At 38.6% G+C, this 26,823-nt stretch overlaps 1 protein-coding gene across 3 annotated transcripts in view; it reads left to right on the forward strand.

The window, feature by feature from the left end:
* The first annotated feature begins 283 nt into the window (after positions 1–283).
* kdr (kinase insert domain receptor (a type III receptor tyrosine kinase)) overlaps positions 284–26,823 on the forward strand; it is a 71,054-nt gene continuing 44,514 nt past the window's right edge. Inside the window, exons 1-10 of one of the 3 annotated variants that reach the window (XM_043690775.1) lie at positions 284–373; positions 647–1,093; positions 6,741–6,822; positions 8,118–8,323; positions 10,330–10,454; positions 15,359–15,527; positions 18,415–18,554; positions 20,854–21,022; positions 24,612–24,729; positions 25,352–25,527. In XM_043690775.1, coding sequence (XP_043546710.1) covers positions 1,030–1,093; positions 6,741–6,822; positions 8,118–8,323; positions 10,330–10,454; positions 15,359–15,527; positions 18,415–18,554; positions 20,854–21,022; positions 24,612–24,729; positions 25,352–25,527 — 1,249 coding nt within the window. In that variant the 5' untranslated portion in view covers positions 284–373; positions 647–1,029. Of the gene's footprint in view, positions 374–646; positions 1,094–3,480; positions 3,573–6,740; positions 6,823–8,117; positions 8,324–10,329; positions 10,455–15,358; positions 15,528–18,414; positions 18,555–20,853; positions 21,023–24,611; positions 24,730–25,351; positions 25,528–26,823 lie in introns of those variants that run through there. The other 2 variants (XM_043690784.1, XM_043690792.1) reach the window with 2 other exon arrangements.

The raw sequence follows: 26,823 nt of genomic DNA on the forward strand, positions 1-26,823 counted from the left end.
GTCAGCAGTTTCGGGTCCAGTGGCCCTTCTTCAGAACTGGCATTGCGGCTTGTGAGACCAGCCGCCTGTAGTTTCTCTGAGCTCTCATGATGTCTCTTCACCTTCGCCAGGATCTGGACTGAGGTTGCTCGAACAGGAACATTCCCAACTGATGAGGAGAGAGGTTAGACTGGAACTCACTTTGAGACTCAATGAAAAGATATGACTCCACCTGCTTATAAGTAATCTTAAGAAAGTGGTGTAGGTACATTTAATTAGAAATGCAAGTGGCTGGGGAGGAGGTAGCTATTACTGTACCAAAACGGAGTAAACACTATTTAACCATCTCACTGCTCGCTCTCCGTCGAATATTGTAAACCCCATTTGGAGACAAGTAAGTACACAAGTTCAGCTGCGTATTGCACGTTATCCAATTATTTTCTTAGTATTTGCAATATTGGATGCAATCCATAAAACTTATTTTCGCTTCCAAATAATATCAATTTGGCGTCAAGTTGCCATAATTGCAGCATGTAGAAATTTTACCATCGTAATTGTAGACCTGTTCTATTTAAATGTCTTATTTTCAACCTGAAGCGTTAACATGTTTTCACCCACAAAGAAATGCACTTTTACAGCCAATTCGGTGAGAATTTTCCTTTCCTAGTTGTTCAGGATGTTTAGGATCAACAGCGCCTTCACGTCACGTGATGAATGGATCAACTTTCGTGGTTCGGCACCTCCTCCCGTATATAATCCACAAATTGCCATGTCCACTTGACACTCATTGAACTGACCCCAGAATTGCAGCAGCCTCCTTTTCAGGTCGGACTGGATCCGAGTACCAGCTCCTGGATTATCACTTGAGCGGCGTTTGCAGAATTCCTATTGACTCCCAAGTCATTGAAAGGCGACCTTATTATGTTCCGCGGTTCGATCGACACTAAAAGAATAAAGCTGTGAGAAGCAGCGAATATTGAGAAAGGAGACGGATTGGCAGAGCAACGGGAGACCACGTTCATTTGGATCCCGGCATTCCCCCACGGTGACATGTGGAAGAAGTGGGGTTTCGCGCTGTTGATGTGGCTGTGGACAGAATTTTCTGATGCAGCGGGTGAGAGGGCTCTTTGTAAACTAACCTGGCAATGTTGTTTTATGTTATGTTGAATGGCGAGAGATTCAAATCGAAGATTTGGTGCACAATTCACCTTAAATCGTAGGACATTCAAACTTTTCATAATGCAAATTTGAGGTAGTTCTGCTAATTAATGAAAACATTGTGCAATAATTACATACTCCATGTGGTATTACATTTCGTTCGAAACTTAACTCTTGAGTGTCAGATACACTGACCAAAAGGTGCTTTGTTGAGATTATAAAAATTGACAATGTGAGGTGTCCACTGTATTCAGATGCAAGGAGTCCAACCCAGAACTTGGTAAACCCCATTGAACAAAAATAATGCTACTTTATCCCTAACAGCTAGGCAGACTGCACCTTCTCGTTGTTTGACAATCGAGCTTCAAATCACTTGTGTCCTGGTTACTTCGAGTTACGTCAGATTAGCTTTTTTCTAATTAAGCTGTTACACAGCGCTGGAGCAGGTGGGACTTCAACCCGCGCCTCCTCGGCCAGAGGGAGGGACATATCACTGTGCTACAAGAGTCCCACGGTAAGATCAGTAAAAAGAAGTTTTAAAACAACCCGTTCAGAGACTTACATACCTTTCTGGAGTAGGTGGGACTTGAACCCAGGCCTCTAGTTCAGAGGTAGAGACACTACCACTGCACCACTAAAACCCGAGGCTGAGAGCCTTAGGCTCTAACAAATGACAGGGATCTGGTGTGTCTTTATAATGCCGGTGATTCGCTTTCAATTCCCTGTTCAGTGAGATCCAAACAATCGTTAATCGTTGAAGAACTGTGCACTTCAATGGAATTTGTGTATTAATCTGTGGTTTATAATGGGTTATTGCCCAGCAGTATCTCACGGATAATCCTGTTCTGGGTCCTACTGACTGTACTGCCATGCCCCATTTAAGCCGAAAGTTTGTGGAAAAGTTGAACAGCAATTCGGTATAAACTTCATTTATATTAAAAATAAATACGCTAGCTGCTGATTCGTTTTATACTGTGGGGCTTTTTTAGGCAGTCCACCGTGAAACGATTCACCCAAGAATATAATCTGGTGAACTGTACTGTGAACTGACAGCTGTCAGTGCAAAAGCCCCTCCCTCAGTAGCTCAGCTTTTAACACCGCTCGGTAAATTCCCAAGTAAGCTGCTAGGAAATGGAGATGGGCCGATCGGCCGGGGAAGGGGCTGTGGAGATTTCTGGGAAGTAAAAGAAGGAACATCAGGTGACCGAAGTCCCATCCTTTACTCAAAGCCAGCAAAATCGACTTTCCAAACGGATGGTGGACCTAGCTGCCAAGATCAGCTGCCCATCCAGGATATTCTTCCCAATCTGGGCAGCAGCATTGCGGATTGAAGTCACAATTCATAGTAACTCTTCTCTCCGGGACCCCAATGAACATTGAAGAAGAATATTCAGTAGGATAAACAAACCGAAGTTCTATCATTATGAAGAGGGGTTAGACAGACAGGCAGATAGGTAGATGAATAGATGAATGTGAAACAAATCGAGGAATTGTGAGCTGTGACAATCCGACACGGAAGTAGAGTTGACACCTGAGACAGACATGACCTTATACAGTGGAGGGGCAAGTTTGAGGGGCTGAACGGCCGATTGTTATTTCTTCTGGAGCACAATGGGTTCCCCAGTCACATTCCCACCTAAATACCTCCAGTCAGGGGCAAACCAATTACTCAAGCTATGTAGGGTATCCAACTCATAAAGGCCGAATCCTTGAGTAATATCATTCCCAGAGTTCCGGATTGTTAAACTATATCTCGATTTTATATACCTGGATCCGGCATCTCTCGCTTGAAATCATAATTGTTGCACCTAATTTGGGCTCCGAAAGGAAGGGAACCAAAACAAAATAATTTGATTTAAAACCGTCCATTTTCACATTTATTCCTAGAGAAGGAAATTGAAAAGTGCCCCGGGGCGGATTACCGTTATTTAGGCTTTATAGTCACTGCAGTTCCCTGGTAGCTAATTAAAGGTGAGCGGTGGGTAAATGGTGCGAGGGGGCTGTGGGTTGGAGGAAGGTGGGTTGGATCGCTGAAATCTGCTGTCAACACGGATTGTTTCGTTGAAGTAGCTCATGACAGATGGGCAGGGGACGCGGTAGTAGTTGCTGATCAGAGGAAATCTGTTGGACAATAAGTGCAAGTCCCCTCTAACAGACTTTCTAACGAGGTGAATCTCTAAGTACTTTAAACTGAAATTAGCTCTGCATTTGCATCCAGCAGACCTGTTTATTCGTCCTGCAACTAATTAGATGGAAGGACAACATACAACATACCTGTACCACAGCAGGATAACAGTAAAATATTTGTACCGTTCACATTTCCTGAACCGTCACTGTGAGCAATTGTCATAACAACAGCCGTCTTTTGGTTGCTGGATAGACGGAAACGTTATTTTAACAATGCAGTCTTTGATATAACGTACTGTACAATGCCAGTAAGTGAACCACATACAATTTCCTGTTTTAAGCACTTTGTAATGAACCCTTCCTATTCAAGACCTTTTCAATTTGTCGATGCTACAATATAAGGAAAATTGTTTAGAGAAAACCTTGAAATTCTCCTGGGCTGAGATAATCTGCTGATGGTCCATTTCATTCCAATCGTTTACGTCCTTTGTAAGTCCTAAACATTAGGCAACATCAGATCGGAAATGTGCCCAGAGTTTCAGTCAGTTGGCTAATGCTTGACCATCTTCCCTCCTCCTGTTATGATAGAGGTTGCATGACGCCATGCAATTTGAACAGACTATTTCAGAACTATTGAACTACAAAGTAAAATGCTCTGGATCTATCATCAGTACATTCCTGCCATTGTTAAAGCGTCCACCTAGTTATTTGAACATATCCTTTTCAATGCTATGCTTCTGATGGTGTACACTGTTTGCACTTTACAGTCACTGCTTCTTATTTTATCTGTTTTCATTTTTCTGACCTATTAACTTGAAGTATTTTGTGGGGCAGTGAAAGGTGTATTGTGTCACACAAACTCACAAGATATTTATAAAGGAAAAATACCATTAAGCCCATCCTAATAGATCTACTCAAAATAAAATGACGTTCCTCCACATACTGTTATAGAATCATAGATCCTAATTGTTTCTTTAATGATTCTAGGGCCTTTGTCTTCAACAAAATCTTGGTGGCCTATTTGTGTTTTGCATAACTTTATTGTAATCAATGCCAATGTATTCATTGCAACAAAATACATGAGACATATGAAATTGTGATATTTCCCACCTTTCAGCTTTCCATTGCAATTCTAAATGCCATTTTAGACAGAGTTTATTGCATTTTTATTAGATTAGCAGAAATAAGACCAAAAACTGATGAAAATCAAACTTAAAATGCATTGATTCATTACAATTTAGGGAAACAAAATCTTTTCTATGAGGTTAATGCTAGTAACTAAAGTTCTCAGTTTCTGGACCTGTTCAGACTGTTTCTCATCTGACATATATATACCATGGGGTAATGGAATGGGAAATTATACACTGAGACCCACATACCAAACCTGTGCTGGTTATTTGTCCTATAAGAGAAAAATTAAAGCCCTTGCTTTGTAACACAGTTTTGATCGCTGAGCACGACTTCTGCATCTCAGCACCAACAAGAAATAGATGCTTTTTGGTTAACTAATCAGCCAATTGACTCCAGTCTTTGAAGGTGTCTGTCAGGCAGTATTTTGACACAGTTATTCATTTATTTCAAGGCTTTACTTTTGCTACCTTTTAAAGCTGTAGCTCATGGGCCTTAGTTAATTTCACATATCTATATATCTGAGTGCAGCCTAATTAAGAACTATTTATATTCTACTTCGCAAGCCAGGCTAGGTCCAAAGGAGAAAAGAAGAATCAGAGGAAATATGTATTGAACGTCAACCTTGTGGTTGCAGATAATTCAAATGTAGCATGCCTTATGCAATCTTATCTTCAAGGGAATAGAGGAAGAAATGAAGTTTCCTCAGTTGGCAGGCTTCATCTTATATATCTGGTGTAGCTACATGCTAAGTGATTGTTCTCTGTGATATTTCATTGGACAGACTGAAATGGCAGTATAAAGTGCAATGCTAAAAATATACATACCTGGCATTTGGGAAATAAGTGAGGGAATTCACCATGAATCTTGCTCTGTGATGTGACCAGACCTGCAATAACATGTTTTTTAGATTCCTTGTTAGGCAACATTGTAAAGTTGGGCAATGCCTAGACATGTTTACCTTAGTCATATTTCAAAAAGCAGCAAATTTCTTCCTCAACTGCTCCCAGCATCTGACTACATTTGAGATGCATTCACACTTGGAGCTACCTCAGTCCAGCTATTGTATTAGTCTTCAGAAGAAGTGTCCCCCATCCTTCTCTTCCTGTAACACAACCACCAAGAGTCCAGTCTGTAAAAATTCTGGTCATCATCCTTGGCTTAATGCAGCCATTTCAATCTGGCAAATTCTTTAAGATGATCTTGCCAAAACTCTAGGTAGTATTTGATATGCCCCTTTGCTTTGTATACTCATAGCAATACATTGTAAAGTAAGCTTACCTCAGAAAATCAATAATATAACTGTCCTGATAAAGAATGTTTAAGCTGCAATATTTTGTCAATATCTAAACAAATGAGTAGTTTGAAAATATCCATCTTTAAGTAGACCTGGTAACTTTTGCATAAGTGGCATTCCCTTAAAAATAGCTTCTCTATCACCATGTTAATTAATGAATTAAGTTTACCATGAAGTTAACCTCTTCTAATGCGTTTCTACATTTAACGTTCTACAGAAGAATATTCACCAACTAGGTCATTGTACTTTCCATTAATTAAATAGAAAATTTGTTTTCTTTTAAAATGAGGCATTATATACATATAGATCTAACTCTAGAGTCAGGCTTTATTCATTGAATCGAGAGTGAAAACAAAACCTAGATTTTTTTGAAATCTTGCACATGCAATTAATATGGGATTTGTAGCAAACATTGTATATGTCATGTAGATATATGTTTGGAATGTTCATCGAAGAGCTTGTCATAGAATGTCAAGATAGAAAGGTTTATCATAAAACCTTAATGCAGCAAATTCACTTTTACTTTTAAAAACAATGTAGTTAATGTTCAGATATATGTTGAACCATCGCTACTTCATCCTCATTGTTCTATCACAATTTCCAGTCTTCAGCTGGATCCTCAAATATTACATAAGACATAGTCACAAGGGCTTGAAAATACGTATTTTAAAGTATAGTTTTACAAGGCTCCTCACAGGAAATAGTCTCTCGACCCACCCTAAAAGAATTTCCTTCCTATCTCCCTACAGCAGTGGTTTCACATTTTCTAGTCCAGGCTACACCCTTGTGATGCATATGCATATGATGCCAATTGATGGGTGATCCATGGATACATTTCCATTCAATAACAGTAATAACAATAAGGTGGTAAGGCAAACAAGTGTCACAAAACAGACAACTTGTTTTGTCACAATTCTGTTCCCATTTGAATTGGACTTTTCAGGCTTCAACCTCACTTTAACATGATCAACTAGTATGCACAAATGGATTCACTCTGATTAGGTTTTGTAGGTGTTTCTGTTTGAAATTAACCAGATGTTTTAATTTGCAGGCTCCTACTTTCCCCCACACCTTAGCATCCAGAATAAAGAACATGTAATTAATGGTAATGACACTTTAATAATTACTTGCAGGTAAGAGAAAGTTCTGCACTTTACTTGAAATAATACTTTTGAAAAATTCATCATATATCACATAACTTTGCACTAATTTGTATGATTGCAAATATGCATATGTAAATATGCGAATATATTTGCACATCTATTCGAATAATTTATTCTGTCTTTCTTTATATGACCTACACATCTACAATGACATAAGTTCATGTCTTTGAATAAGATCATACTATCTTTATATACAAGTGGACAATGAAAGATAAACAAGTGAACACTTGTGTTACTGTACCGATTATAGTGCGAGCATTAACTTCATCATACCTTAAAATAATAATCCATGATTCACAATGTTCTGTATTAAAACATCTTAGTTAGGAGCAGCTTTGAAAGAGGCAGCAAGATCTATAAAATTTGCTGTAGAAATTTTATAACCACAACTAATCATCTTTTGCTGCAGTGAAATGGAAAATAGGACAATATGATGTTATCATTTACAGTCCACAGTTGAAATTTCATTTCTGTCATCAAAAAATGATATGTGGACAACATTCTGAGTTCATATCTTTTCTCTGTGAATTCTCATTAGGAAATTTCCAAAATATCTCAAAATCTGGGTTAACTCGAAATATTAAATTTGACACCAATAATTTGTATGTAAAAGAAGTGAAATAAAATTGCTACTGTTCTTGGTTTGAGGCAAATGTTCAGATAAATATCCATTTGCTATAGTCTTTCCCTTTGGATTTCTCTTCCCAATGCCTTCAACGAATTCCTTTCATTTGATTAAATCCGTGTTGATATCCCTGAAACAAACATTTACCCAATGGCAGACTACAATTCCAAATACTCTTTGAGACAGCCACTGTTGTAGCAGGGCGAAGTATTCTATTAGATAGCATGTTCTAGACTTGCTCTTCTCTGCAATTTTCATTTTGAAACATTAGTGAAAATACAACTTAGTTATAAATTCTATTCAACTAAATTGCACCAGACTTTATTCATTACGGCACTTAAACACTCACGATATAATTTCACTGTGACCTTTGTAGTATATTCTACAGATGTTCTCTTTATTCCTACTTTTAATGATTATTGCAATCCTCTTTCCAATCGATAATTATGTGATACATCTGTTTAAATATCATGTGGTAATTTATATCCTGGTCTGTATTCCTTTTCGGAATCATAATAGGGAAAAATAGTACAATCGTTCAATGTTTCACCTCTTTGTATTGAAAACAAAAAATAAAACCAACTTTAGCCAGCTCCGCATTTCTAACTGAAGTCATGTTGTTTCTGAATATTTGCTGTAGAGGACGTGAACCGTTGGAATGGTCATGGCCCAGGAATCACAGTAGCATGGAACACAGGATATCCCTGACTGATTGCAGCAACCGTACTTCGTTTTGCAAAACTCTCATTTTGACAAAAACCATTGCAAACGATACAGGAGCATATCGTTGTTTCTACAAGTATTCTCCGGTGCAAGAAGCTGCAAGTATCTATGTCTTTGTTCAAGGTCTGAAAACTTCTCTTAAATTGTCTTTTGGTTTACATAATACTGTACTTGAAAATAAATCCCAGTTTCAAACCCTGTTCCACCTTTGTCATTACTCCCCTAGTGGTCACTTCTTTCAATGTAATACGATCTAAACATTCCAAAGTTGTAATTTAAAAAGGCAAGTAATGAAGGGAAAAAATTTAACCAGCTTTATTTTTAAAAAACAACATTATAAGTGATCGCACAAGTGAGAGTGGCAGCGATTCAAATTTAACGTATGGATATAAACACAAACAGAACACACTTTCAATTGCTTACATTTTCTCCAGTAGGTAGCATTTCAATTTAAACCTGCATTTCCTGAAGCATGTGGATTTGTTCTGTTTTATCCTTTGATCTCGTGGCTATGCCTCTTTTGTGGGAGCTCATACAGATTCTTATCAGACGCCGTACAAATGATCACCTTTGCTTCAACTGGAACAGTGTACCCACAATAAAGCCCACCACATGCTGGGGTTAACCTCCATAGGGTTCCTGTTTTCCGACTTCCAAAGCAATGTGGTTAAACGCAGATTGCCTGCAGCACTTCCTTCTGTCTTACCGATCAGAGGGAGTTAAAACGAAAAAAAAACAAACCAATTTCCTGATTGGTGTCCTTGACTCTGCATTTTATGTAAGTGGTCTTTAGACAATTGCGAATTATCCGCAAACAGCAATTTTTATAACAAAAATTAAAATTCTCCACCATCTATAACGCTTAACAAAATAAAACTTTTTGAAGAACATTGCAGTGATTTAAGGGGAAAGAATGTGGTATGTTCGATTTAAAGTTAGTTCGCCTGATGGTATTAAGTCCTGATTAAATTCACTAAATAAAATGTTTTGTAAGATAGCTTATTTAATGAACCATACAGCAAATCTATCCCGGTTATATAAACAAGGCAAGTATTGATAATAAAATAAAAACAGTTTGAGAGAAAATATTGCTTCCTACATATACAGTATTGGCATAGTTTTAGCTTGTTGTCTGCCTAATAGCTGGATGATAGCTGATGAGCTGTGAAAGTGATTGTTGGAATAAACAATTTCTCCACGATCTTAGGCTCAAAAATGTTTTCGTGCCTCATTGGATTTTACAGGAGTGCAGTGAAACGCGCTCATTGTTTTAAAATGGTTTATGCTGTTCGTGTTTGGCTGTTAGCGTTTGGACTCATTGACTTCATGTAAATTTGTCTTTTTCATTGAGTGGGAATATACACAGTCCCTTACAAGCTTTTGGAACTTTTTACTCCAATACTGGCATTTTTGTGCATTTATAATTTATTATGAATATTTATTAAAATTGGAAGGACATAGGCAAACATTGGTTAAATGTGAATGTCAAATTATCTCTCTGATCTCACTAATTTTTAGAAGTGGCTTGGTTAAGTTGTATTCATTTGATGGCTATTTCAGATGAAAATTGTCTCAGTAAAAGTACAACTGAAAGGAAAAAAATGAACAAAAAGATTTAGACCTGGATTTTAGAGGTTATTTAATTGCCACAGGTAATCCTGGTGGGAGAAAAGTAGATTTGACCATTAAATAACAGTGACCTGATTGCTCGGCAAACTCCATTTCTCAGATTTTCCAAATAGCCTTGCAAGGTACAGAATCGTTCCTTTACCCAAAATCAGTGACATCTGGAGCTCTTATCTGACAATTCTCTTTATGCAATAGTTTGAAAGTGGAAATTTTATTCCTTACATTTATAAACTATGAAGAATTAGAAACCAGTTCTGTACCAGTAAGCAATAAAAGAACAGTACACCTTACCATTTAATCTTGGTGTCATTAAGTCTAGTAGACCATACTCATAGAAACTATAGGCATTGTTTCAAATGAGTAATCCAAAAAGTTCTGCAATTATTACTCCAAGGATTTAATTGAAATTATCAACATTAAGATCATGAAATATGCTTGAAAATCATCTGTTGTCATCAACAATTTATTCCACTTCAAAAGATACGTTGTTTTCATTTTAGACAGTCAAATTCCCTTTGTGAATTCCTATCCTGGGAACCCAGAAGCATTGTACATAATGGAGACCAAGACAATAGTGATTCCATGCAAAGTATCCATGCCGGCTCTTAATGTGACCCTACATACGGTAAATATAACTGCTTATTTACATGACTGCATCATATAACTTCCCCAGGTTATGCTAAATTACAGTTTACATCATAGCAATCATGTTATTCAAGATATAAATGCAAATATGCATTTCAAAATGCAATTTTGTTGGCAGCATGATCACATTCAGAATAATTTAGCATTTTTTTTGGTTTGCAAATATTACAGAATAATGAAGAACTCCCTGAAATGGAAATGTTAAATTTGCCATTTTAGTATATCACAAAAGTGCTATATTACAAAACTCCAATATGGAGGCAGCAAATATTGAAGTCCTGAAGTCTGATGTTCACAACCTAAGAAATAAGTTCAAAAATAGCCTCTCAAATGTAGCATCCTCAGGATTACTCCTATATCCACATAGTAATGAGAATAGAAATAGGAAGATATGGAGGATCAGTGTATGACTTGAGTCATGGTGTAGGTGAAATGGCTTCAGGTTCTTGCACTATTGAGACCAATTCTTGGGCTCGAGCAATCTATTTAAAAGGAAAACATTACACATCAATAGGCATAGGACAAATGTCCTGATGGAAATGTTCAATAATGTGCTCATGGAGAATTTGAATTAAATTGGCAACAGGCTGGGCACCAGAATGTAGAAGAGAAAAGGTGAACAAAGCAGTGACAGTGTTCGGCAGTATTAAAGCAGAACACAGTGAATTATTGGGTAGGGCAGACTAGGGAACTACAAGGAATATAAAGACAGGTTCTGAATGCTTACATATAAAAACATGAAGAACTAGATTTATACAACAATATGGAGGCAAGACCCTCAAAAATGAGTGGGATCCAGATTCAGAAGTCTTACTGCCGTTTTTGATAGATCCTATTTTTTTCTGGTCGGAGAAAATGGGTGATGTACAACTCACATGAGGGAAAGCTGAACTCAGCCGGGCTATTTGAGCTCAGGAAGTCAACAATTAATAGGATAGATGTAAATACTTTTTGAAGGGTGGATATGGTCTGGCAAATTGTCACACTGTGAACTTTTTAAATCTCCAGCTGTTTAGAATATAAGAAAAAGCCTCCCTGCATCAGTGAGAATTGAAGAGGATGTTACTAGCAATGACAATAATCACCTTTCCCAAAGACATGTAACTGATGTCTGCTTTCCTTGACCTATAATTCCTTCTGGCATGTTCACAGTTTGATTCATAGCCCAAAAATGTTATTAAAGGACTAACTGTGTTTTATCTGGGCTGCAGTGGTAGTGTCCCTATCTCTGAGCCAGGATGCCTGGATTCAAGTCCTACCTGCTCCAGAGATATATTATAACATTTTTGTACAGGTTGTTTAGAGGCTGTGTAACCTGACTTTAGGTTTACCTGAAAGGGCAGAACATTTGAAGAGTACACTGTTATGATGTTTACCAATGAGGAGGACATCGACAACTATTAGTCAAAGATGAGATGACAGAGTTAAGGAATGGCATGCAGATTGATAAGCAGGGTGTACTAGAATGATTGGTTATGCTTAGAATGGATAAGATAAGCTTAGAGTAGATAAGATAAGTCCAATGGTTTGCATCCCAGTTTGTTAAGGCTGGAGATATTAGAAGGGCACATCATAACCTTCCTTGATATGGGCAATATACCAGAATATTGAAAAATGGCTAGTGTGCAAGACATTGCTTATATCTACACAGACCAGCCAGTTTAATATTAGCAGTGATTAAAGTTTTGGAAAAAATGAAGAAGTACTTGGAAAGGATTGAGTTAATTATCAAGATCCAGCATGGATTTGTTAAAAGTAGACCGTATTTGATTTATCAAATTAATTTTCTGATGTTGAATAGACAAGATTGATGAGGGGATTGCCAATAAATGTTATCTGTTTGGATTCAAAGAAAGCCTTAACCAAGTTACCACATAAGAGTTTGTTGACAAACCTGACGGTAAAATTTTCCTCTCCTTGTTGTGATGTAAGCAACAGTGAGAATGATGGAAAAACAAGAAAACCTCAATGTCCAGAAAGGCTTTTGCAATTTTTTTTCTCAGCCTTGACCAGCAACTTCATTGGGCAATGACTACGGTATTTCAATTTATCTGCATCTGATTAAAGATCCAATTGCAATTGTCCTCTTGTTCCCTGAAAATCCAGGCAGCACAAATTGCTAATATGCAAGTCAGTGAGTAATCAGAGGCTGCAGCTCTCCAAATGCTTGTCCCAGTCATCATTCAATAGATCCATCACTCCAACATTCTTTCCCGCTGTATGGTCAACATCCTGCTTGATGTTTCATCCATGCAAGTCAGCATTGGCAAACCACCAGTCTCACCACATCATCGGGTCTGCTGTCAGACCAAATCACGCAGCTTTTTAGCCCTTCAACACTTCGGTGCTCAGGAGTATCTAGGGCTGTATGTTCCTGATAGATCATTTTGTGTGCGGGCTCACACACACACACACAGACACACCATGTATCCACACAGGATGAGTCTTAAGGCTTTTTGCTTGCTTTCTTAGCACTCTCACACTGACTTCACTTTAAGGGCTAACAGCTTTTGTGTGGATCACATTGCTTTCTTAGTTCACAGGATATTTAGTGCTCAGTTACAGGCGGCCAATCTCAGTGGCTTGTTTTTTTTAGCACTTAGGGAGAAGGAAGCATGTCACGGTGGGAGCCTTGAACAGTTGAGGAGGTGGACATGTTGATGTGAGGCATCGTGTGCCACAGTACTCTTGCAACGTGTGCTGGCAGATTATGTGGCAAACAAGTTGAATATGCTTCAACCAAGTAGCTATGTGTGATCATTAAAGTCCTTAGTGAGACTGAGAAATACAGTCAGTTGAGGGACTGATTCAATCCCAGTCAATGAAGGTTGGGTCATGATCAGTCAGGTACTTGGATTCCTGGATTCTGATAGGACTGTCCCCTCACCCTCCAGGGACTGAGGCATGATCAATCTGCAGGTCAATTGTAATCAGTTCTAGGGACTATAGTTCCATCAATTGGGGTGCTGCTGGTGACATTAGTCTGGGGAGTTATGGCCCTATGGATCTGAGGAAACAGAGGGGAAGACTTACTCTTGTGGAGTGCAGAAGATCATTGAGCTTCATTCTGCACTGTAGGGCATCAACTTCACTCAGGGCCCAGCACTGACCTGGGCTATAATTTCAGACAAAGCTGGCTGAGTTTACTGCTGTCGCCTTGTGTGTGAGTCCTGTTAAGATGGACCCGCGGGGTCCCGTCTTTGCGTGTTCTTTCGGAAGGAGAGACTCACACTGGCAACTATGGTTAGACGCAGACAGCCATTTATTCACAGAATCTTAACTGGTACAACGAATCTACAAGCATGCATTCATTAGAGAAGGCGTTCTCCCTTCTCGTTCAAACTTGACACAATTATACTTCGCGCTGCCTGGAGTCCCCGGTCAGTTCGCCTTCCCCATTGGTCCATTCATCTGCGCGCGCTGGGGATCCGTCCTCCTGTTGGCCGCATCGAAGTGCCTGTCCAGCTCCTGCTGTGCTTGACAATGGCTCAGGCATCCCCGGGAGCGGTTCCGATCCCGTATTCGATAGTTCATTGTTTCAAGGAATTACTATGTGTCTGACAGGCTAGCCATTTTCAATAGTTTCAGTTTAACTAAATTGACAATTACACTTATGAACTTTAGACTTAAATAGAGCCATTCACACTCAATAGTTACAGGTTCCGATAGAGCAATTCACACTTGTCTAACAGTTACAGATTCCGATCGGTTTCTTTATTAATCCCGAGTTTCGATGGGGCAATTGATACTGGCTGGTATTTACAGGCTCCAAGATTTAATTAACATTATGCATATCCCTTACAAGCTCCAGCCAGGTAGTCATGCAGTCGCCAGCAGCAGCTCGCTTGGCTGTTGTTAACCATTTCAGGACTGGAACTAGAAGTGTCTGTTGCAGAACTAGTGTCACCCTCCCTAGCCCTACATTAAACACCCCAGTGAAATCTCCCCAACAGTCCACAGGAAGAGGGATGGCCTTCCATTGGACCAGCCAATGTACCAACACCTCTAGATACCATCTGTGAAGCACATGATTCCCTGGGAAAGGCGCTGTAGAGCCTAATTACATAATTGATGAGCTGAAGAGTGGAAGATTACCTGAGAAAATGCATTTCAAGCCATAGTGGGCTGGTCACTATGAATTTCATTCAACAAGGCACTTTCAGGACCAGGTCCAATGGAGGGCCATCCCTCTTCCTGTGGACTCACACACAAGGCGACAGCAGTAAACTCAGCCAGCTTTGTCTGAAATTATAGCCCAGGCCCCAGCTAGTGTACTGTACCCATGACCAATCACCATATTTGAGAAAGATGTGAAAACCTTTGAAAGAGGATTTACTGGAATGTTTGCAGGGATGAGGGTTTTTAGCTGAAAGGTTAGGCCAATGAAACTGATATTGTTCTCCTTGGAGCTAAGGTGATTGAAGAGTCATTTGATTGAAGTGTTCAGGTTTCAAGAAGATAAAGAAAGAAAAGCTGTTTCCATTTCCAGATACTACAAGGATGAGGGCACTACAACTTAAGGTATTGGTGAGAGATGCAGGAGGTGTATGAGAAGAAATGTATTCACAGTGCATTTGTTAATGACCTGATATTCACTCTTATGAGGGTGATGGTGTGAGAGACAATCAACAGTTTTAGAAGAAAATTGGAGGGCACTTGAGGATAATTGACTTACAGGTTTGTACAGATACAGCAGGCCAGTGAGACTGACTGAATTGCTCTATAAAAGGCCAACATAGACCCTACAAACAGAATCCTATTGTTCTGTGCAGTTATATCTCTATATTTGTGAATTAATGTATACAACATCAACAATAGTTAACAATTAGATTTTCATATCACATTTTTAATTCACAAAATAATTCCTATTTAATTTTTGAACAGAAATACCCAGAAAAATACATTGCTGCTGATGAAATGACAACTTTCTGGGACAATCAGAAAGGCTTCACTATTTTGAGTCACAAGATCAGAGATGTAGGAATGGTCACATGTGAAACAACAATAAACGGAAGAGTCTATAGTTCCAACATGTATGTGGTGGTAGTCTTAGGTAAGCAGCATTTTGTACATTTTTACTGAAGTGGTTAAACTTAAATTAACTTCGATTGAGAGCAATCATTGGATATTGAAAATTGCATGCAGTGGGCGGGACATGTTCTCACCTGTTCAGAGGTTTTATGGAGCACAAGACAATTTTTCACAGACCTCATGAGGGCTGCTGAATTTCAAATCCTGTTACAATTCTACACAGAGTTAGATGCATTGGTGGTGCGAGGAAGAAACTAGTTTCTGAGAAGCAATCAAAAACTTCCAGTATCTATACTGTATTTGGCAAGCCTTTAAAACTCAAAATTCACAAGTTACTGACATTGAAAATAAAGTGAAATCAGGATTCAGAATCCATTAATTAAAGTTGAGAATTTGTTCACTGTGTACCCAAAATAGTTGGCTAGTAATTCCTACCATTGATATTTGGCAAATTGGGCCTGTAGTTGTTGGTAATCTATCAAACAGAGATGACAAAAAAAAAGAGCTAAATCATCTAACCATGTCTATTCCTGAAGAAAGTTTTAACCTTTTTGCTAAGATCTGTCTGAAAATGGGAGCAGGTGGGAACCAATATTCACCCAGTCACAGTTTTAAGATCCCAAATTCGCTATGTTTCAAAGTGCAAATGGTGTGGCAAGGACTTGAAAATTAGTATAATTTCCTTTTATTATTTCTATGTACGTGGCTATAACTACAACATAACAGAAACATAGTTCAGTGAGGAAGACATTCTAATACATGTGTTTAAATAGTTCCTGCCTGAAAATAATATGCATGTTTATCAGTCTGTAAACTGAAACATCTGTACTATGACCTGCCTGTATCTCATTTTAAAAATACTACATTCAATCTGTCGACTGAGATAACAGATAATCGGAACTGGCCAATTTAAACTACTTCTCACAGTGGGGCTGTTCTACTGGCTGATAATCCTGGACACAGCTACAGACAGTAGGATGTCATTTTATGCTTATTGCCTGCTGAGCTAGAGATTCAGGTTGAAAGATCGTTTATATTACTGTGTCTCCGGTTTTATCAACAGGAAACCTAGCGTCCTGTGGTCAATAATTTGATTGCTTTTACACAGTTAATTATTTGCAAAATTTAATCCATTCAATGGAAGATTAATCTTGTAATTAGTTGAGGCTATATCCAAGAGTTTTTTTTATTTGCAACGGTATATCACTTGTTATCACATTTCTCCATGCCCCAGATAGTCACCTGAACAAGTTTAGAATGTCAGCATCACTGAAAAATTATTTCTGTAAGCTTTCTTTTGATTTTTTTTTGTGAATATGATTTCAATCTCAAGTCTGCATCTAAAAATACTGACATGTTTGCCAGTGAGAATTGATTATCTGAGAATTCTCAGTGATTGTTTCTCTGAGGCCGATAGCTAGATATATCATGTTGTGCTTTTGCATCCCATCCCATCACAAAGGAGCTGAAACCCAGTTTTGAACATGATTTCCAAAAGTACACTTGGGCTCACATTCCTAGAGAAGTTTAATGTCAGTGGTTTTAAATAGTCCCATCAATACTCAAAGAAATAGACATTTGAAAAGGATGAAAAATAAAGACTGAAGCACACACCATAGACAGATGTAATATTCTACCCAAGATGAATTTAATAATTGAGGTGGTGGTTCATTGGGTGGGTGGCATGTGCGGGCCCTGTCACCTTCTCACTTCTCCCCCTGATTTAAGTCCATGCCAATAAAGCACATAAATTACCTTCCTATCTCACTGCCAAATGATGCCCTTAAGTGGTTCGTGAGTGTCCATATTGTAATGTAATACCCAGTGGCAGTGCCTGATTGAGGAACCCATTTTCAGGAAGGGGAAGCATACTGAGAATAATTCCCCTGTCTTTACTGCTGAACACCCACCCTTTCCCCACAATTTCTCCTTTGCATTCTCCATGTCACCATCACTTACATGTAGCATGAGCCATTGATGAATCCTGAAATGGGTGCATTGCTAGCAGTGTGTAGAGCTGCCACTGTTGAGAAGTGGCTTCTGGCTGCCTCCAAGGTGCTTGTCTCAGGAAAGCCTTGCTGCAGCTTTTACTAAGTCCCTGGTCATCAATGAATTTGGTGAATCTTCCCAAAAGGAGACAATGAAGAGCTCATTTCAGCTCTCCAGCCAGCACTGCCATGACATACTGCCCAATGTCATCATTGAAGAATATGCTAGTCAAGTCATTGAAGGAGAGCATGTATGGCTATGAGAACTGATTAGGCAGCTCACCATATAAAGAATAATTATAAACAGTGAGTGATTAGGCCAAGTGTTCTTGTTGTAATTTCTAAACATATCTATGACAGGGACTTTATGGAGATCAAAATAAAACATTAAATCTGCAGCTTTGATTTTGACTTGTTGTTTGCATGTGCTTTACTTGCATGATGAACTATCCATATAGTTAGAGATCAAAACTACAATTATTGTTTAAACCTTGAATTAAATCAGATACATTAAAGCATTAAATGTTTGCAATGCAATGACATACAAAAGCACATAATCCAGATACATTCTAAGCACAGTTAACAGAAGAATTTTTAAAAGATCTACTCACTTCATGTGATTTTGTGTAACTAAAAAAACATAATTTTAGATCTATGTTGAACCCACTGACATGATCAGGGAATTAGATGGCATTTGCCAATACAGGGAAATTTCCTCCACACATTTTGTGTAGTAAAATTATAAATGAGCTTTTTATAAAAAGACATATTCTTATTTACAGAGAGTGCACAAAGGTAAAACATTCTTACAATTTGTAATATCGTCTTCACGTCTCAACACATTTCTCAAGACTCAGAGCTGATTTCTGCTATTTTTGTGCCACTAAGTATGGATAATTGTATAATCTATCCACCCTACAGGAACCAAGATTCAGGAGCTTACACTGAACCCTCGGTCACAAGTGGAGTTAGCAGTGGGGGAACGTTTGATACTCAACTGTAGTGCCAAGACTGAACTCAATGTTCGGCTCGTCTTTAACTGGAAGTATCCTGGATTGAAGGTATAACATATGGAAGTTTTGAAGCTTTGCTTAGTTAAGCAAAAGAAAATCTAAATATCACCAAAGAACAAATCCATAGAGAAGAGAAAGATTTTGAATCTTGTCTTCAATACTTCATGCTTCAACGGGAAATGGGAGTAAATTTGGGTTGGAGGTAGTAAGTTCATAGTAGACAAAAGTATGCAACATTTCTCTGTTAATTAATGGTATGTCTAGGCGTAGGTGTCAAACAAAAATTGGTAAAAATCCAATTAGATACAAATCCCAAATGAAATGAGATTGTTCTTATATTAGTGAATACTTCTTGTGTTGCACATTTAGTGGTGGAAATCTATAAAATTCTTTACATTACATTGCTGTAGTCAAATTAGAATGGCAATACTTTGTAGTTATAGAATGTCCTTGAACTTATATTGGAAAGATAAAACAAATCTCCTGCAAAATTAATTGTAGTTGTAATGATTAGTTCCTTTAATGACAGGTGAAAAAAATGTGTCTGAGAACTGATTTGTATTTAGGAGTGAGTATAGTTTGAGCTAATGTAGTCTTGTAGTCTTTTCAGAAAGTTAGTGTATTGATGCTTTGACTGCTCTTTATTCCTGACGTAAAGTATTTAATGGCATAAATATCCTTAACAATGTGACCATTGTTAATGGTTACCAATTAACTTTACTTATCCAGAAGGTAAACAATTATGAATATTAAATCCAACTTCCTCAAGTCATAAATTGTTTTAAGAGGTTTGAAAATAATATCAAACTTTGCATTTTAACTTTTCTCTAACTTTTTCTGTCTTTTTCTTCACATTTCATTCATTCTAACTTGCGCTGTATCTTTATTTGCCTTTCTCTACTTGGTATGGCTTCAAATTTGATTATTTCTCAGCCAGTTAATCTTATTATTGATGGAAATACCCCTGTTTGTCTCATTGTGATGCCCTATTGCTCTTACTGTGCTTACTCTTTCAAATATCTTGTTGGAAAAAAGTTTTAAAGCCGAAACGTACAATTGAAAGTTGAACTAACGATCTCTAGTTCAAGCAAAATTTGACCCATTGATGATGATAAACATAAGCTTTTACTTGATTACCTCAGGAAAAATATTTCCTGACAATATCAGATAGAACCATTGTAGTGGGGCAGATCACTCATAGACCAAAAAAGTCGTGATAGAATGAATTTTCCCATTCACTGCTTTTCTGGGGGTCATTCTAATTTTTAAGTAATTGGTTAAATTAGGTCATATATACCTTTTCAAATTTTCATCCTGTCTATGTCAATGGGACAGAAGGTGAGTCACCATGAATAATTTAATTTAATATCTTGTACATCATCACCCAAAGTTGATGCTTATGTTACTATGTAATGGGTTACCACACAGATATTTCTACATCAGTAGCTGTCTTTCTATCGATAACTTGGAGGTTAGTTTGGCCAGCAGAGATGACCCATGTCATCTTGCTGAACTACATTTGCTCTTTTCCAATAGACATATCTAATGGCTTCTGAAATAAAATCTTGGCTTGAATATTAGTTGCAATTTCAAGATGTTAGTCAGAGAGTCTTCAGCTTGCAATTTCTATTATTCTCATTGCTATCATAAATATTTCATTCAATTAATTTTGATATACTCTGATGTACAGAGCCTAAAAGGACAGATCTCGTTATTATGTTCTTCTCAATGTAGAAAGAACCTGCATTCATATAGCATGATGTATGTTCTCAGGATGCCCCAAAAGAATGTTTCATACATTGTAATACTTCTGAAGCATAATCACTCTTTATGGCTACAATGGCAGTGTACACATAAATAAATTTCACATACAACAATGTCACTAAGCAGTTAACATGTTTTGAAGGAGGGAGGAATATTGGCCACAATACCAGAAGATCAAAGAATTCTTGAAGCACAGTGTTAATATGTCCTTTCCTGTGGGACAAGGGGTCTATGTGCAAGTATTATCCATCCTGGAGGTGTATAATAATGTGTCTGAACAGGTTGATTTAAAATAATCTATATTTTTTCTTGAGGCAATTTTAACACTTGACCACATAACAACTAGATAGGCCTTCTGCTAAATGTACAATAGAAAGCATATTTGATTGAGCAGAACTTTCTCACCATTTTACTGATGTTTAATGAAGTTTAAATGCTAGTATGTCACATAAGCAGCATTTTTCTTATTTGGAAGATCTGCATAGCCATAATGGAATTTACTTCAGAATATATCCAATAGACTTTGAAATATATTTTGTCAGATGCCTTACATTGCATGGGTCTTTTTTGTTAATTTTAATAGAACCCACACCTGGTCTTCAAAACAATGAAACAAGAACAACCTAAAGGGCTGGAACTCTCAAACATTTTGATCATAGATAATGTGACAAAAGGAGATGAAGGAACTTATTTCTGCAGTGCTTCCAGTGGAATAATGACAAAGGAGAACAGCACTGATGTCATCATCTATGGTGAGATCTTCTTTTCGATGTGTTGTGAAATACATGAATGTAACTGAAGAGGGACTGCTATAAAACATTGAGGGCAGCACGGTGGCACAGTGGTAAGCACTGCTGCCTTGCAGCGCCAGAGACCCGCCTCAGGCAACTGTCTGTGTGGAGTTTGCACATTCTCCCGTGTCTGTGTGGGTTTCCTCTGGGTGCTCTGGTTTCCTCCCACAATCCAAAGATGTGTAGGTCCAACTCATCGATGTAACAATCTTATCCCAGTTTCTTCACTAGCCAAAGATTGCAAGCTAAATGAAAAAGCTAACTATGGCATCACGGTACAAATGCTACTCAATTTGGAGGAATGAAAGGGAGTATGGCAATATTAGGGGATAGTATAGTCACAAGGATAGATAGTTTCAGACAGCACTATCAGAGGGAGCTCCAAAGTTGTGTGGCCAGCCCAGTGCCAGGGTTAAGGGCACTTCCTCATCACTAGAGGTTATCTAAGAGTGGAAAAGGGAGCATCCAGTTGATATGATCACTTAGAAGCCAAAGATCATGATTGAGCTAGGAATGCTGCTTTGCTATGGGAGGTTGAATTGTTATGGTCCAAATTAAAATGCAGAATGCCAAGAGTTGTTTCTGGATTGCTACCAAGATCAATATGGAAATTAACACAGGGACCAAGAAGGCTGGAGTGTTAAATAAGTGACTCTAAGATTTGTGTGTCAGGAAAAGATTTTGATTTCATGCAATATTATACTCAGATCTGCTAAATAAGGTAAATACCGTAGAAAAGAGAGAAAACTCAGTAGGTGGTATCTTTGCTGTTATGTTACCAGACATTGACCGATTATGTGCAGTAATTAGACTGTCTGATATAGGACCAGGTATAGGCTGTTTGGCCCTCAGGCCTGCTCCACCATTCAATAGGATCATGGCTGATTCGACATTCCTCACGTCCTCTTTCCTGTCCTTTTCCCGTTATCCTTGATTCCCCCCACTGAACAGGAATCTATCTATCTCAACTGTAAATATACACAAGGACTCTAATCCCACAGTTGTCTATGATAAGGAGTTCCAAAAACTCTCAACACTCTGAGAGGAGAAATATCTCCTCATCTTAAATCAGTGCTCCTTGATTCTGAGAATATGCCCTCTGGTACTAGACTCTTTGATGAAGGGAAATATTCCTTTCAGCATTTACCCTGTCAAACCCCATAAGAATCCTATTTGTTAATGTGATTATGTACAATCCATCCATATTGGGTTTGTCCTAGTGTACATTCTCTAAACTGTCTTCAATGAAATGATATCATTCCTTAGACAAGGGGACCAAAGCTCCTCAGCACCTTGTACAGTTGCAGTAAGATTTCTCTACTCTTATACTCACCCCTTGGAATAAGGGCCAACATTCCATTTTCCTCCCTGATTACCTGCTGCACCTGGGTGCTAGCTTTCTTTGTTTGATGCATAAGTATCCCCAAGTCCCTTTGTGTTCTTTTGTTCTCCTTTTCAAAATGAACAACTTCACATTTTCCCACACTGTTCTCCAGACTGATGCCAAATGTCTGTTTAACTCCTCTGCTTGGTCTTTGTTGCTCATAACTGTTGCTTCTGATGTCTTTGGAACACCCTCCCTGGAAGCTTTTGCCTTCCTAACCTCAACTCCCAGCCTTTTGTCAAGAAGCGAAATTTGTCTGTTTGTTATTTGTGTACCTAAAGATATGATGGTGCTGCACTGCAGCCACATGGGATTTTACATTGATCGGATGTTTTTTGCAATACAGTTTTATTTTTGTTGTTGTTCATTTGTGTTTGATTTCAAATGCATGAGCAGTATGCCCGCGACGAGGTTCAAATGGGTGAAATAATTTACTACCTTTGACAAGACTCCCAAAGAACATTTAGAAATGAGAAAAATAATAATGAAGAGTAAACATGGGGATATTCTGCTTTTCCCACTTTGCTGAAAATTTTGAAGAAGTAATGGAGATACTAGACAATGACAATAAAATAATGCAATTGATCTGGAATGTCAAAAAGCCTTTGGTAAGGTCTCCTATCATAGCCAACTTATAAATAAGTCAAGGAATGTGTTGTCAGAATGGATTATTAGATGGCTTCAAGATAGTAAGGGAAAATCGGGATCATTCAGAGTAGCATAAAAGCAGTGGAGTTCCATAAGGAATTGTGATAGGATCTCGACTGTTTGCAATTTGCATTCATGATTTGGACTTTGGACTTTGGACTAAAAAAAAACTGGGCTTGATTTTCCCCTCTCTGGAAGGGATCCAACATATTTGCCTCAGAGTAATTGGTCATATTAGGTGCTGAGAGGTGTCTGCCCCATTCCCATGACCACAACAGTTAATTTCTAGCTGAGAATAGGTACTGTTTCAGTGTAACAGTAGGTTGCTAAGATTGTGTCTCCTGTCTGGTGCCAAGATTAAGCACATCTCCTCAGGAAGAAGAATTTGGAGTAGGAGGGCTGAGATCTAGTTGTCGTCCACATTGGTACCAACAACACTCTTGGGACTAAAAAAAACTACTGTAAGAACTTCAACAGTTAGGAAATAAATGAAAATGTCAAAATCTCAAAACATTAAAAAAAAATAATTCCTAGGAAACGAATATCACTACTGGGCCAACATAAATTGCCCATTCTTAGTTGCCCATGAGAAGAACTACTGTCATCTCTGTGGTGGACCTACATTAGGGAGGGAATTCCAGGATTTTGCCTGAGCAACAGTGAAAGAATAGCGATATAATTCCAGGTCAGGATGGTGAGTGACATGGAGGGGAATTTGCTGGTGGCGGTGTTTCCATGTATCTGCTGCCCTTGTCCTTCTAGTTGGAAGTGATCGTGGATTTGGAAGTTGCTATCTAAGGATCTTTGGCGAATTTCTGCAATGCATCTTGTCGATAGTACACACTGCTGCTACTGAGCAAAGGCGGTGGAGAGAGTGGATGTTTCTGGATGCAGTGCCACTCAAGGAAGCTGCTTCTTTCCAGATGGTATGACGTTTCTTGAATGTTTTTGGTCACCTAGACAAGTGCGGAGTATCCCATCACACTGCTGACTTGTGGCTTCAAGATGTTGGACTCACTTTAGGGAAGGAGGAGAGTCACTTGCTATAAGAGTCTTAGGCACGGACCTGCTCTTGTAACTATGGTATTTATTTATTAAGTGGACATGGACGAAACAAAATTAACAGGAAAGTCTGTAGCTCAATTCCCTCCACCCCCTATCACACTGAAAAAGGTAAGGTAATAAAGAGAATGACCTCATGCTGTTTAACGTAAACAAAAAAAAGTACATTTCGGCCATCAAGAGAGGCTCCCAGAGCCTACTGGAGAATATATATCCCTTATTGTGATGACTCAATGCTCTTCAGGTAATTTTTATTGTGCTGGGAGCCTTATTTCACAGACTGTTGTTGAACGTTAAGGATTGTTTTCCCAACTTGCTCACACAAATATAATGAAGTATGCTGCCTTACACAAACAGTGTCAATTCATATGGTGCTCAGAGATTTTCAAACCTTATGTTTTCAATGAGAACACTAAGCTTTACGGATCTGACTTTGTTTTCATTATGTGCTTTCAGACAGACCCTTCATCTTCATAGATCAGAAAGCCGGGTCGATAGTTGAGGCAGTGTTGAAAGAAAGAAATGTCAAAATTCCAGTGAAGGTTACAGCCTATCCTCAGCCAGAAATGAAATGGTAATTGCCAAATAAATGGTACAAATAAACAGAGTTACTGTATGAAATACCATATTATTTTCAGTAATATACAATAGAGTATTACAGATATGTGCAAAATAATTGGTTTTATGATTAATATCGACACATTTACATTCACCAGTCAGTATCTTTTAGCGGTTGGTCTGCTAGAAGAGACTGCATGAAATTGAAGAGTAAATTTCTGAATTGGAATATGTTTAGTGCAGAACACCAATAATCTGTACAAAAATATCAAGAAAAATTTTTATAAAGATTTCTGAGATTTTCAATCTGATTTTTGATCACTAATTTCTGAATGTATTTAAATATGCGTTATTTCACTTGGTCACATAATTTAAGTAATCCAATTGTCTATTCAGTTATTGATGGTAAATTATTTCACAGAAAAACATCTTAAAAAGATCATTTTAAATTTTAAAAAGCAGTACAATGATGCAGCCTGATTCGAATGTAATTTGCACTAAATCAACAATTCCTTAGTTAATGGCCAACATTGTTTTGCTGTAACACTACTTGCATTTCATTAAGCGTTTTCTATAAACGCTTAAATGGGCCTTAATGAAGTGTGCTTCACCAGAGTTTCTGATGGTTTGTTTTATAGGATAAAGAATGGAAGGTCAATCACTAAAGATCAAGCATACTATAAGATAAAGCAGGTTGGATATACATTGATTATCAACGACGTGACTGAGAAAGATGCTGGTAACTACACAATTATACTTAAAAATCCAATGACAAGAGAAGAGCAGCGGCACACAATCCAACTCTTGGTAAATGGTAAGAAGTAGAAATTTTGTGATCATTGACTTTTTAAATTGAATAATCTCATGTGAAAGGCCAATAGCATTAGCATAAGACATCACCAAGGTCGGAGGAGCAATAAGGTAAATCAAAATGCAACTGTTTGCTTAGTTTTTAAAGACAATAAGTTATAGGAGAAGGGAAGAGGAGGAGCTCTGCAGGTTTGAAAATGAATTCAAGTTGAAGTCTTTGCATGGACAAGATCGACAGAGATGTTTCTGATTCTGTATATAAGTGCATTAACACTCTTCACAATGGCATTTCATGTCCATGAGATTTTACCACAATAAAGGTACAAAGGCATGAATATGGTATTCATATTACAAGTTACCAAAACTTTCATGTGGAATATAAATTTCACAGATATGGTATAGGATAGGCAGTGGATACAGAACCTCATCACCTCAGGAGATCTCCTACCCACAGCTTCCAACCTCATAGTCTGGGAACCCCGCACTGCCCGGTTCTACCTCCTTCCCAAGATCCACAAGCCTTTCCACCCTGGCCGACCCATTGTCTCAGCATGCTCCTGCCCCACTGAATTCATCTCTACCTACCTCGACATTGTCCTATCCCCCCTAATCCAGGAACTCCCCACATACGTTCAAGGCACCACCCACGCCCTCCACCTCCTCCATTTTCCCTGCCCCAACGCCTCATCTTCACCATGGATATCCAATCCCTCAACACCTCCATCCGCCATGACCAGGTCTCCAAGCCCTCCGTTTCTTCCTCTCCAGACATCCCCAACAGTACTCTTCCACCGACACTCTCATTCGTTTGGCCGAACTGGTCCTCACCCTTAACAATTTCTCCTTCGAATCCTCCCACTTCCTCCAGACCAAAGGGGTAGCCGTGGGCCCACGTATGGGCCCCAGCTATGCCTGTCTCTTTGTTGGCTACGTAGAACAGTTGATCTTCCGTAATTACACCGGTACCACTCCCCACCTCTTCCTTCGCTACATTGGTGACTGCATTGGTGCCACCTCATGCTCCCGCGGGGAGGTTGAGCAATTCATCAACTTCACCAACACATTCCACCCGGACCTTAAATTTACCTGGACCATTCTTGACACCTCCCTCCCCTTCCTTGGACCTCTCCATCTCCATTAATGACGACCGACTTGACACTGACATTTTTTACAAACCCACCGACTCCCACAGCTACCTGGATTACACCTCTTCCCACCCTACCTCTTGCAAAAATGCCATCCCGTATTCCCAATTCCTCTGCCTCCGCCGTATCTGCTCCCAGGAGGACCAATTCCACCA

This window comes from Chiloscyllium plagiosum, chromosome 1, assembly GCF_004010195.1.
Source record: "Chiloscyllium plagiosum isolate BGI_BamShark_2017 chromosome 1, ASM401019v2, whole genome shotgun sequence".
Taxonomy (NCBI): Eukaryota; Metazoa; Chordata; class Chondrichthyes; order Orectolobiformes; family Hemiscylliidae; genus Chiloscyllium; species Chiloscyllium plagiosum.